This window comes from Centroberyx affinis, unplaced genomic scaffold, assembly GCF_046629955.1.
Source record: "Centroberyx affinis isolate AG114_WGS23_722 - 3 ecotype Tasmania unplaced genomic scaffold, CSIRO-AGI_Caff_v1 ptg000108l_1, whole genome shotgun sequence".
In the NCBI taxonomy this organism is placed as follows: Eukaryota; Metazoa; Chordata; class Actinopteri; order Beryciformes; family Berycidae; genus Centroberyx; species Centroberyx affinis.
The window spans coordinates 65,327-79,548 of NW_027278810.1; the positions used below are offsets into that span (position 1 = coordinate 65,327).

General features: G+C 45.0%; 1 protein-coding gene across 1 annotated transcript; it reads left to right on the plus strand.

Annotated features, from left to right (window-relative positions):
* Nucleotides 1-2,639: 2,639 nt before the first annotated feature.
* On the plus strand, nt 2,640-12,634 carry LOC139648935 (BTB/POZ domain-containing protein KCTD16-like). Its single transcript, XM_071525204.1, has 2 exons — nt 2,640-3,462; nt 12,183-12,634. The coding sequence occupies exons 1-2, from the start codon at nt 2,640-2,642 to the stop codon at nt 12,632-12,634; spliced, it is 1,275 nt and encodes a 424-aa protein (XP_071381305.1).
* Nucleotides 12,635-14,222: the final 1,588 nt, after the last annotated feature.

Here is a 14,222-nt window from a genome sequence, read left to right on the forward strand (position 1 = left end):
ATGTATTTGTTAAGCAAACAAAAGCAGCTGATGGGGTAAACAAATAACTAAAAGCATGATAAAATCTTATATATTATCCACAGTAGTGCACTGTGATATTAAGGCCACATGATCCACAAAGCATCACAGCATTTTGTGTGATGTAAACAGTAAAATCTCATATCACAGAAAAGGAGGAAAGATCAGTGGTACACATACTGTAGCTCTAAATCCCCACTGTTTGAATCCCACTCAGTCCCCTGTGGCTGCTTAGCAACCCCTCTCCAGCACACTACTCTGAATTAACAGGGTAAAGCGTGACCGCTGCCTCCTCAAAACCACCAGTCAAGGGTGCTCTGCCATCATCAACGCCTTCTCTCAGCTCTACGGGAATAAAAGCCTCAGGTTTATTTCGCCACGGCTCCAAAACATACAAAACATACAAGCCAAAAAGAAAATGAAAAGTCTAAAACACAGGCCAGTGTTTGTGTTGGTGACTTCGTGTGATGTGAATGTGATGTGAGCAGCGGCTATATAGACTTAAACTTACATCTAAAAAATATAGTTCCATAAATTCTAAGTATAAAACCACAAATTGAAAAATTCTATTCCCTGATTACCCAATTTCAGGTGACCATAAAATAAGGATAACTTAATTTCAAGTAAATTAAGATATTGCAAAGAATATTCAGTCACATTCCTTACACAAACATGCTTTATATATAAAACTGCTTGTATATTTCTATATTTTGATAGATTGATTTTGATGATTTGTCAAGCTTTAAACTCAACCTCTTCCATCTGACTTCATCGAAATTGAATTTTCCGCCCTACAGCTGGCCACTTTGTTTCAGTGTGGAATACATTGCTGGTTTTATGAAAGCTTCAATGAGCAGGCCTTGAGCTGGTTTACAAGCCAAAAACCTCTGCCCTCCTGCAGCCATACCCCAAATTAAACAGTGGCTCAGTAATAGGGTTCCACTAAGTGAGTTTTCTCCATAAAACAGCTGGGAAAAGAAGTACAAGCACTGCTCCCTGTTCTACACAATCCCAGGCCCTGGGAACCAGTCAGCTATGGACTCATCCCTGTTTCCCACTGTGCATCAACATACTAAACCGCATAATGTGTTCCACATTAAAGCTTGGCAGAGTATTGCAAAGGAAGAGCCGGTGATGTTGGGAGGTCACAAACAGTTCACAGTTATTGTGTTACCAAAATGGACTTTATTGATGCAGTTGAAGTTAACTTTGCACCAATACTTATTCTCACCAGAAACTGAGGATATGAATCACATCATTGCTCTTTTTAAGCAATTCCCATTAATTGTATATCCTCCAGAGTAGATGGACCAAAATGCAGCTCTGATTTTGTACTGTGTTGAGATCTGTCCTTGGTGCTGAAACGACAATTCACTCTGTCAAATCGATTTGGGTGAAAATGTATCAATTCTCAACTTCAGTCACAGTGTTGTGGGTGAAAGGAGTGATATTGGAAACAAAAACAGCCTTTGCCATGGTTCAATTGGGCATGGCTACAGAGAATGCAGCAAAAGAGTCTAATTGTCAATTAATAATTGATTTTTCGAGCAGAAGTTATGGGCGGCAGGGTCATTAGAGAGAGAGACCGTCCTGTGACTGGGAAATCCCCGATTCAATTCCCACAACAGCCAGGTGTGCTGTCGAAGTGTCTTTGAGCAAGACAGCGGACCCCCTGCTCCTCTCACTGTAAATCGCTCTGGATGAGCGCGTCAGCTAAAAGCACTAAATGCAAAAGCCTCTGAAGAAGGGATTAAAATCCGCAACGCTGGATGTATAAAATTCTTTGCCACATAGACTTGAATCCTCTCAGCCAGCAGCACGTCGCCCTTCTCGGCGGGATCAGAATTTCATGAAAAATGACACAGATGAAACCACATCAATGGGCCCGTTCTACGTCGATCGTTTGCAAATGTCATTTTCCTTTAAGATGATGTAAGACATTACTTCATGGGACGATTTTTTCTCTCTCACAGCTTGGAGCAACATCTTAAACCTTCTGCCGGCCCAACCATTACCGCACTCAGCAGTTTGGAGAGATGGGTGCGCACAGGGGTCCCAATTCCATCCCCTCTCTAAGCAATCTCGGAGCATGGGCAATTTCAGCATCCCAGCTGTCAGGAGCGACGCTTATTAGCACATTGATGGGCTGCACGCACATTCTACAAATTATATTGGACTGATGGACCTAATTGTACCAGACGCCTGACGCAAGAGGGTGAAGCTTTTCCTCAGAAAAACAATTACTTGTGCAAAAAAAATATTTGTACTTTTTCTACGGTGGGAAATTGCACTGTGCAAAGTGAGGATTATATTGCTATGAAGTCACAGTAATGACCCATCGCAGTGGATGTCTGTAACATGATGCGCTCACTGGTTATGATGATCGATTCCATTCAAAAAGGACGCACCGTGGGCAGGCACATTTACGCATGGGGTTAAAGGATATAGGCGCACCTTGGGATTGCTTGTCATGAGAGATTGTCGGCGAGAATTGCAGCTTGAATCAAAGCTATGCTTTGGGTGTGAGTGCACCAACACCATGCAGCTACATCCCACACCCTGAACTTCTGGGACATTTGCGCTCTGCGATCGAGACTCTGATTTCCTGCAAGAACTGAAACATGGCACTGAGCGAAAACTGCAAAACCCAACCTGCAAAAGAGCAAGGCTCAGTCCAAAACCCTCCGTCGGATGTCATTGAGCTTAACGTGGGCGGACAGGTGTACTACACTCGTCATGCTACCTTGACAAGCTTTCCAAATTCATTACTTGGGAGACTGTTCTCTAACAAGAAGGGGTCCTCAAATGACTTGTCCCGGGACCTTAGAGGACGCTATTTTATTGACAGAGATGGCTTTCTGTTTCGCTATGTATTGGATTACCTTAGAGACAAGCAAGTTGTCCTTCCCGACCACTTCCCTGAGAGAGGAAGGTTGAAAAGGGAGGCGGAATACTTCCAGCTGCCCGAATTGGCCAAACTTTTATCATCCGAGGAATCCAAACTATTTCCAGATGACTTCTACTACAGTGATTTCGACGATGCGTCGCAGGGCAGCGAGCACAGGTTTTATTCCTCTTACTCCCTGGACCGGAGGTATGGCTACATCACGGTCGGATTCAAAGGCACTTGCGCCACGGGGGGCAGAGAAAGTCAGATTGATGTCAAAGCCAAAAAGGTGCCGAGGATCTTCATCAGCAGCAGGATTGGCTTGGCGAAAGAGGTGTTTGGAGACGCCCTGAATGAGAGCCGGGACTCGGACAGGCCACCGGACCGGTACACCTGCAGGTTTTACCTCAAGTTCAGACACCTGGAAAGAGCCTTTGACATGCTGTCAGAGTGCGGCTTTCACATTGTCGCCTGCAATTCGTCCCTGACCGCGTCCTCCATCGGACATTACGCGGACGACCGGGTCTGGTCCAATTACGCACAGTACATCTTCTACCGTAAGTGAAGATTTAGGCTATTCTTACACAATCTTCAGTGATGTAGCGGTGAATGAAAATGTGGATAAACTGACCTCCAGGCGGTGATCATCATAAGGCCACCAATAGCCTAGACAAAAACAACAATCAATATAAATGAAACAGGAGGGCATTTTTTGTTATCTCCTCAAATAACCCTATCCACATATAACTTAGCCTACATCATTTTCGTCAGAAAGATTAATTTCCTCCTGGAAAGATGGATAGTCCATCCCGTAAATAAACATGTGGGTGAATTAGATTTAGGTTTCCCTGGCAATTCAATGAAAAGCAGACTTAGTTGTTTGTACAGGCCTAACGGTCCAAATTTAAAGGTGATCTGGAGAAGCTGGTGCAGGTTATCTCACACCACCAGGAGGCATGGTTGGGTTAGCTCTTGCCCTTCTTGAATCCCTTACAATGGCTGACTTTTAACCTCTGTTTTGCGTCCGACATTAGAGGCAAACTTGCCCTCGGGTGTCAGAGGAGGTGAGTCACTGTGCTGCTACAGTTCTGCAAACCTCTGCTGCACATGCATCATGCGTAAACATAGGTTATTGTTTGGATTCTGCCAGCCGAAGGGAACATATGTTATGAATAATATAGGACCACTGGGCAGCAAAATTTCACATTCAGTGCTGCTGCATTCACTTAAATCACTTGTACAGTTTACTTAAAGAAAGACAAAGTTTGGTCATCAGCAACTGCCTTAATTAGCCGCTAATTTGGTTCATTCTTTTCTTCGAGGAGGGAGGAGCTAGGCCATATGGCCAATTAAAAAGCACTTTGTTCATTATTCCAAATGACTCCCTTTGGAAACCTGAAGAAAACCCAGTTGGTGGGTCAAGGTTGGAGGTGTGGGGGCTGGGCAGAGGAAGACAAGACATATGGTTTGCTAATGATTTGCCCGTAGTGTCGTTAATATAATTACAACAGAGGGGTCTGCTTTGACCCCGCTAACGTCCAGCCAGGTAGGATTTTTACTGAGTCATTCAACTTTTTGGAGCACAGCATACGGCATGGGTGTTCACCACCCAGCCCCATCAACAGACACTGCCCCAGAACAGGAGGAGGAGGAGGAGGAAGGCTGGAGTCGGACGGGGGCTATAGGGAAGAGACAGAGGAGAGAGTGCAGGGAGAGGAGGGGGTTGCAGGAAAAGAGAGAAAGAGTAAGAAGAACGCAGAAGGGAAAGGGACAGGCAGAGGGGACTCGAGGAGGTTGAAAGGAAGTCAGGGACAGAGAGGCGAGCAGATGGAGGAAAGAGAGGCTGAGCGGGAAAGATGAGGGAGTAAAAGTTGCATGAGACCTGGCCACGGGGAGAAAGAACTCAGGCAGAAAAGAGAGAGAGAGCGGGAGCGAGAGCAAAAATAGATAAAGAGAGGGAAAGTTCAGTGGGTTTGAGGGAGGGAGAGGGAAGGCTCAGCAGTAAGACAGCAGGGAGAGAGAGGGAGAGAGAGAGAGAGATGGGACTAAGAGAGAGCAGACAAGGTGAGGGTGAAAGGATGCAGACAAATAGCGCGTTAGGAGACAGAGGGCTAGTCAGAATGATGGATAGACACATCAAAGGCAGACAGGAGCCCGTGCTCCGCCGCAACACAGTGGCCCGCATCCACTTTTAAAGCTAATACTGTAACCTGATTCTGAATGTGGGACACAGGCTGGCCTAGGGCAGGTAGTCTTAAACTAAGGATGAATGTAGACAAGTGCACCTTTGGGGGTGCTCAAAACAGATGTGTTTTATTGTTATTTGTTATTTTCAGCATAGCTCTTCAGCTGCGTCTCCCACTCCCACTAAATCACGGGCTCACACGGGGTGAAAATGGGGACGGGGGAAGTTGGGTTTGTTCAGAGTGTAAAAAGAGCAATCCAGCGCAGTAAACAAATTGAGAGACATTCTTCCGGGCTGTCAGTTCTTGTTAAATGCGTGAGTTGTTTTCCACAGGCTCCACTGACTCCCTTCAGCATCAGACTGGACTATAGTTTTCAAAAGGCCCACAGCAGACAGTCATCAATTCACTGCGTGGCATCAGTAACTGACTATATTTCATCTGTATTAATAGTCAGGGGGCTCGCTCCATCATAAAGTAAATACACTGTACTCTCAATTATTGTCATCTAGTCCTGCCAAGTAGGATGTATCCTGTCGGTTCCTCCCTCTTCTCAGAGAAATATGCATGATACTTTCAACAAAAGCTCTTCAAGAGGCTACAGTGTCTAAGAATTCATCACGATTAAGTGCCTTTACACCTGATGGTCATGACGAATAATTCACATTTAACTGGATATGATTTAGTCCCCCTTTGAGTAAACAGCTGAGCATCAGAGGAACACATCAAAACCCATTGCCAGCATACACTGGAGTGAATGGGATTGAGACTAGTTAGTACGGTTAGAAGCCAGGGAATCAGCTGGGATTTGGATGCTGTTCTCTCTGCTGGATGAAGCCTCAGCTGAGACGCTGGTCTCAGGAGACAAGTGTGGCATTCGCTGTGGGATAGGTGAGCAGATAAGCTCATTTGCTGAGCAGAAATGTAGGTCGTCTATTATGATAGGGACATTTAGGTTTTAGATTGGCAATGGCAACATTATTGCCCCGGTGATAAATGACTCTAACCCTTCCATTTGCATTTGGGACCAGACTCCACATTGCTAATTATCTCTGGAGGAAGGGAGGAACGTTGCCGAATTAAAAAGCAATCTGAGCCCTCTAAATATTTCCTTGTCTCCAGTCACTCTCACTGGAGTTGCAACTTGTTATCAAAGACAAATGCTAGCCTGTTTTAAATGGCACTGGAACTGAAACCTAATTGACTGGATAATTAAAAATATTACCCTTTGGCCAAGTGCTATCAGAGCCTAAAGCCTTTAAAGAATATCATGTTTATCAAAGAGGAAAACTTTCTTTCAGTCAGCATATTGTGGGAAATTCAGGGTTGGAGATTAGCTATTACGATTCTTGGATAAATAACCTCATAACATGCTGTGACATTATTGCTTCCACGTCAGTGTGGCAGAGAACATCATCTTTGTACAGCAGGACTGGTAACATCAGAGACAATTTCATTTTCTCCACTGTGAAAGAGCTGTGTAGGAGTGTCTGTCAAAATGGGACGCACATACAGATGGAGAATGATTACACTTGCCAGGTGTACTCCGTTAATATAAATGTGCAGTCTTCATTTGGCCTGTGAATGAGATGATTTGTGGTCTTAATGGGTCCTGAACAATGGCCACAAGGCGACAGGGAGAGAGGGAGGAAGGTAATCAATTGCTTGGGTGTAATGGAGGCCGAGATTGGGCCGTCCCAGGACTCCCGGAGAGCCTAGCTGGAGCCTGGATGGATCGGCAGTGCTTGCAAGAGATGGATGACGCTCCCATGAATAACTCACATAAGTCTAAAGATCACCTGGGCAGAAGTAAGGCACAGGCATGTGCTTGTGCCATTTTTCTCACAATGGTTGCTGAACCTTGTGCACTACATCAGTTCAAGTAGACAAGCTGACTCACCTTGGGAGTGTTTTTGAGTTTATTGAAAATCTGCAGGTACAAAGGGGAAAGGTTCCATTCTGAAACATGATCAATTATCATTATTATTGTACGCATCATGTACTGAATTTTTAAGTCCCTCTTTGAAAGAACCTGGAGATAAGCTTCAAACCCAGTTAATAGCATTTAATTCATAATTTGAATACTGTCAGTTGTCATTTTTATCATCTGGTTCTGCCATTGTGGCATTAGATTTCTGAGGGGGGACAGGTGCAATAGTCTTACCAACTCACAACATTAATACCCTAATGATCCCTCTGGAGACAGTTAAGGCCACTCAGATAGCCCGGCTTCTCACATGTGGGCAGGGTGTGTGTATGTGAGAACTAGGGGATCCCCTGTGTTGGTATGGTATGCGGGGTGGGGGGGGGGGCTGTGAATCTGGGAGGAGGAGAGGACGGCATCCTCCCTCTCCATAAAGGAAGTAAAGCGTAAAGCCAGCTAGGAAAAATCCATCGACCCTGAATCTCATCTATGCCAATTAGCAGCTGCAGTGGCTGACATTTTGGCTCCTGGCTGTTCTTTACACTGCTTGACCTCTACCTCAGCTTCATCAGCTGTATTTTATAAGGTGGCGATTATTTGCATCATCGATCGCTTCCAAGCCTCTGAATGATGTCTTTGTAAGAGAGTGATTGCATTGACATGTCTGTTTCTGAGGGCACAAGGCAGCCGATGTAAAGAGCAAATGACGGCTCGTCTACATCTGTGATTCAGACCGTAAAGTTTTTCCTAAACAGCTGATGTATTTTATGTCAGCGCTGGAAAAACGACAGCGGAGATGCCGATTGTGCTTGGAGTTTTGCATGTACTTTTCCTAGGTGTCGTGCTGTCTTTGAATACCTTCTACTCTGCACTTGACAGGGTGAAGATCACGCTGTGCCCCTCCTCTCTCCTCCAGCCTCTCGGGGCATTATTTAGGTGATGACAAGAGCTCTCCGAATGCTCGGGACACCTTCTCACTTTCTCTCTGTCTCATCTTGCTTCATCAGTGCTTGCTTGTGGAGGGGAGGGGTGCAGTGGTGGTGGTGGTGGTGATGGTGGTGGGGGGTGGTGTTCAGGCCTACAGGGAGGGGATGATATAGACATTTCAATCTGTCTGCCTCGCTTGTTCATCTCCCTGTCAGGGGAGACGTGCAGCCAGTCACCCCTCTGACTCTGGAAGGGGACAGCACCCGCCTGTCATGATCAATCAGCCAATGAAGTAGTGACTTTCTTCATGGACAGCAGATCATTTGTGCCAGGGCAGTGCTGAGTCTATGAGAGGGAGCAAGAGATGCGCTGTGTCCTTGGAGTAGTGCAAGTCCTTATTAAGGTAAAGCTGGGTGGGACTCCTGGGCTACCCCGACTCTGTCCCATCAGCTCTTTCTCATTAACTGATGAGGGTTGCTTCAGAAGAAGGGGCTGGGTGGGTGGAGGTAATTTGGATTCAGAAATTCAAATATATGCAGATATTATGGACATTATTATACCTGGCAAGATAATGGCCGTAGCCATCGGTTAGGATGGGTCACGACCTGCTGAAACGATACTTAGGCCCGTCTCGGTGTGCTGGGTTTCCCTTTCCCTGCAAGGACAGTCACTGTCTTTGCAAGACAAGCCTTTTTTTCTGCTGCAAGGACACTCTGCCCTAATTTGTGAGCTAACAAGCATGTAAACTACTCTTGTCCTGAGGCAGTGGCAGAGTAAAAATCATTTGAGTAACCGGAGACGGGAGCTGGAGAATATAGGAGTGTGTCTTAGATCACAGTATCTCTGCTCATACGAGCTTGACTCCCCGCTTGGCTGCATCAATATGCATACATTAGCTGCCAGACAAAATAACCCCAATACACAAAAATGTTTTATCAAACTAACAGTCAGGGCTGGTCCTGTATATTTATTTCTCTTTTGATTTGTTTGTTTCGTGACCAAAGGTTTGTCAGGAAATTACACCAGAAAATAATGCATAAAATGAAATAGTTTTGTAGCATTCGAAAATAAATCAGATTTTAAACTGGATTATTTGCGCCACTCAGCAACACAGGCTTTTGTTGTGTTAGGACAAATAACAGACAATAATGTGATTTCAAGAAAGCGAGCCAACCAACAAACACGTTTATTTCAGAAATCCAAAAGTTCAGCAGGATTTTCTCTGAATCAAACCGCTTAGGTCTAAAATGTTGCTTTGTGCTCAAAATTTATTTTCATCTGTTTATTGAGGGCATGGTTCACATTACCAGTGAGATTCAAATTTGAAAAAAACTGTTAGGTTTGGGTTGTCTAAGCATGAAATGGATTGCTTGACTGCTGTTACGGCCTCCTGCATGCACAATACCTACAAGAAGTTATTCAGATCTTAACCGGATGCGTCTTCCTCAGTCTACATTTCTTTGCCCCCCCTTATTTTGTTGTTTCTCACCTTTAAGTGTGTGATTGTGCTCACCCTCTCTCAGATTACATGATTGAAGCACAAGATTGCTGTGATGTTAAAGCACTAATCATCAGAAACCCTGATGAGTCAGATTAGAGGCAGGGAAAAAAACAAACACACTGATGTCCAGCAATAAATCCACTGACATTTGCATGCCAGTGTGTGTGTCACAGAGACTGCCTTCAATCCCAATCACGTCCTACTTTCCTGCCATTTAGTATGGGTAAAAATCATTTTCTGGGTAAGAACATTTTGTTTTATTCTAGTGTAATATCTATGCACTCAGATTTCCATCAAATTACAACCTCATTCAGCCATGAAAGTAAAAATTCCCGCTGTCATGAGAGATGCGGAGGAGTTTGAGGACACCCCAGTGACATGCCGGTGTCTGTGTTCTTCCCCGGTGCCAAGCTCGCCTTCCTCTCTCTGTGTTATTTATGAGATCTGCAGCTACAGCCTGAGTCTGGTCTGAGGAGAGGAGCAGCCCTAGTCTCTTAATGGGGTTGGAATATGATCTGTTGGACAGGCTATATAGATCTGAGAAAAACACATTGCAATCAATGGCTTCCCTGAAAAGATACTGTAGTGTATTATACACACCCACTTGTTTAAATGTACCCGGGTATGACTGTACAATTTCCTGGCAAGGCTCTTAATAGATTCCTGTCTTAGCTGTTGGCTGTGAAGGGGGCATCAAAGCTTGCCACCACATCCAAAAACACAATACATGACTTGGTTCTTTAAAAGTCATGTTTACACACACACACACACACACACACACAGCTTAGAGACACACAGACTTACTTTTGCAACAGCCTGTATCTGCCATTTCCGTGTTGAGGCTCCATTTAGACAAAGTCAAATTGTTGGACAAAACAAGATGAAAGCCCAGGTGTTAGCCTGTGAGTGGCTATATGACAATTCATATTCCTGCATGGCCTGAAAATTTTATGATGCTATTATTGGGTGTTGGCTAATTTCCTAAACGGGCCCCCCTCTGGACTACAGCATCCATCCATTTAGAAACAATGCTCAGCCTCCGTCCCCTTGATCCTCCTCAGCAAAGCGCCTGCATCCATTTGTCTGCTGCTGCTAGTAGGCTGCTGGATTCAGCTAGATTCATTTTCTGTGGGGGGAAATTGGTGTGCTGATTGGCCTCTTTACTCATGGATTAGCCATTAAAAAGCTGTTAGTGACTCTCTCACTATCAGCCCAATGCAATCATAGCACTAGCGATAAGGTCATTATTACAGTGAGTACAAAGAGGTTAAAATCCCTCTTGAACTCTGTTCAATATAAATTGGTGCATCCACTGGAAGGAGGTAATGGCCAAATTATTGCTCCCACTGAGATATCATTACTATTGAGTCTGTATCATCACATTGGAAAAGCTATTAGGAGGTTTTCATAGCCTGTGCATGAGTTTATTTCTTACGCACTGTTGTTCTATATTACAGTGGGAAGAGTGGTTTTCTACTCTGCACATTTCTACCTTTGAGATCTTAATAAGACCTAGTTTATGGTTATTTTGGTTTGGAATGAAAGATAGCCACAGAGCTCTTAAAAATATGTTTCTGTTCTTCGAGTTATACTGAATTTGAACCTTGGGAAATATTTTTTGCCAGCTGAAACTGAAACCGAAACACTTCTTAAGGATGCAATATGCCGTTGAGGACAATATAAGATTTTTGTGCAAATAGCTGTTGAAGACCTTGATGCAGAATCACAGTTCCTTCCAGAGTCTGCCTGTCTTTACAGGCTTATAAAAGACAGTGGGCAGTAATGCTCTGTCTCTCTCTCTCTCTCTCTCTCTCTCTCTCTCTCAGTATTTCCGGTTCATAATTAGCAGTATAGGAGGGAGCGAGATGAGACAAGAAGTGGGAAGGGGAGGAGGAACTCTATTATGATTACTGAATCTGTTGGTATCGGGTTCACTGCTCATGTCCAATCTGCATGACAGGAGGTCAGGACACCAGCGAGGCCTGCAGGTCCCTCTATTCACTCCACTATTCACTGACCCCATTCTGTTGCCAGTCCAGATGAATTATGTGTTGTGTTTACCTGCTTTTTTCTACCTTGTTGCCTCCCCGAGGGTAGAAGCACCTTCGCGACTTATTTGACTGAGAGAGTCGAAAACAGAGAATAATACATCAGCTTCTTATTGCGTGGCAGCCAGGTTATAGCTCTAATAAGAAATAGTGAAGGCAAAGCAGATTGCTTTGGCTCAGAGACAAGCTTTGCCTTGGGAAGTGGGAAAGGTCTTAGGGAGCCGCACTGAGCTGCACTGAGCTCTGGGGCGCTCCTTATCTGAGGAGGCAATACGCACAGCCCACCAGCTCTTTGAGATTCAGCAATTAAATGTTAAAGGCAATAACCTACATGCTCTTATGTCCATGCACCCTTAACACACACACACACACACACACACACGCAATGCACTCAGCTGATATTCCTTAAAAGATATTTGGATGACATTGAAATAGCTGTAGACATTTGTCAGCATTTGCTTGATCAGTGCAAACTGTTCCCTTTGATTACTGTTGGAATCTGTCACTGTACAGATGGAACATTAGCTTACATTGCCTTTCTGCATGAAGGGGGTTCTTGCTACAGCAGTATATTTACTGTACATCTACTGTAATTTGTGGTCAAGACAACTCACAGGTGTGTGTGTGTGTGTGTTTGGTATATGTGTGTGTGTGTGTGTGTGTGTGTGTGTGTGTGTGTGTGTGTGTTTTATAGGTGGGCCCTCTAGGTGGTCGTCCTCCCACTGTGATTGCTGTTGCAAGAGCCACAAGAGCGAGCGCGAGGGAGAGAGCGGCACTTCCTTCAACGAGCTCTCCACCTCCTGCTCCGAGACCCAGTCAGAGGCGAGCTCCCCGCAGGGCACTGTGATCTGCGGCCCGGTGACCCGGCAGCCCAACATCCAGACGCTGGACCGCCCCATGAAGAAAGGACCCATTCAAATGCTGCAGCAGGCCGAGATGCGGCGGAAGACAGACATGCTACGCGTGCGAACCTTTGGGGTGCGAGAGCGAGAGGCGGCGAAGAGGAAAGCAAACAAGGAGAAGATGACTCCGGAGCAGGAGCTGGAGAAATGCATCCAGGACTTCCGCCGCATTAGAATTCCGGAACGCTTTCCAGAGAGGAAGTACATGTGGCAATCAGAGCTCCTAAGAAAGTACCGTCTCTAAGTATGGTGTGTGTGTGTAGAGAGAGAGAGAGAGAGAGAAAAGAGAGAGAGAGAAAGACAGAGAGAAAGAGAGAGAGAAAGAGAGAGAGAGAGAGAGAGAGAGAGAGAGAGAGAGAGAGAGAGAGAGAGAAATGAAAGCACGTTTGCGGTAGTATCGTGGAAGTATCACTATCCATGCAGGGTATTAGACAAAAACTGCATAGGCTGTAGACTGCACTCTCAAAGACACAAACTGTAATCGCAAAAAAACAAAGATGGCCACTTTCCCGCCAGCATGACTAGTGGAGCACACACAGTACAGGGCCACGTGCGTCATTGATTTGTAACATATGCACAGTGTTGTGTATGATATGCACATGTGTAAATCAGGTTACTCCTGTTGGGGCTTACAACCCTTCCCACACCAGGGTGGTGCGCTGACCCCACTCTCACTTCCGAGGGCTGCGGGTTGGAACCAGGCGTGCTAAAGGCTACATCACTAGTTCAAGCAACAAAGCAACCTCAGGGGCAACATTATTGCAATTAGCTCATCAACCTATCACATACTGTATGTGCAAGTAGCTCATCGACGTTATCACATACTGTACGTGCAAATAGCTCATCGACCTGTCACACGCTGTATGTGCAGTTACCCACAATAGCTGTTTTTTCAGTGGATGTACCAAGATGGTGCTGTGCGTTCGCAATGGAATTTCACTACTCCACAGATGACACATCGACTTATAGTAGGCTACGATAACGGCACTGCATGTCATTTCACCCCTAGCGTATGAAATATAAAAAACCCCCATTCAATTCATTGTTTCGTGTGGTGGATTTAAACCGGTGTGTTACGACTGAGGCTAACTTCAATGAGGAAAGCACTGCCTAGATCTCTGTTTGCTATTGTAAACATTTTTGTCTAATGTTGTCATTATGTGTTGGATAAATAATGTTGTGTAGGTAGAGTATATAATGCCAATGGGTATTTGATTAATCCTTGATTGTAAGTGTGCAAAAAAACTATTAAATGGGTCGGAAATGTATTTATTTGTGTTCCTATCTGCTTGATCGCAGTGCAGTTCTTGTCACCTTCAGTTGAATTCAGTTTCTGAGTGAAGATTCTCAATGAAGTTTCTCCTCTCAGAGTTGACAGGATTGAAGACCGGCTTGGATGTTGAACAATTAGTCAAAGAGGATTTTGGAATTTAGCACAATAGCTGGGTTTGAGATTTTTCCCTGAATCTGAATAAGTCGCTCCACTGGACTGAAATCAAAACCGTGTTGCCTTGTGTTGCACCTCCCCCCAGCCCCCCAGCCCCCTCCACACAAATTGGCTTCATTTAAGAAGTGAAATAGATATCTCCTTGTTGACATTTTAATGTGCGCCTCTTCCTCTTGAGAGGAACTCAAGGAAACGGGAAGAGAACCATAGCTGTGCATCACAAGCACCGTTTATAGATGGCACTATTTTTAGCGAGCAGATTCTGCAGTGTCGCCACATTGCATCCGCAAGGAACAAGGCTTGGGGACCGCACCACTGCAACCCCAAAAACAGAGCGTGTGATGATAGATGAAGAACTGTCTCCCTCTTGGGACAGCAAGTGTCC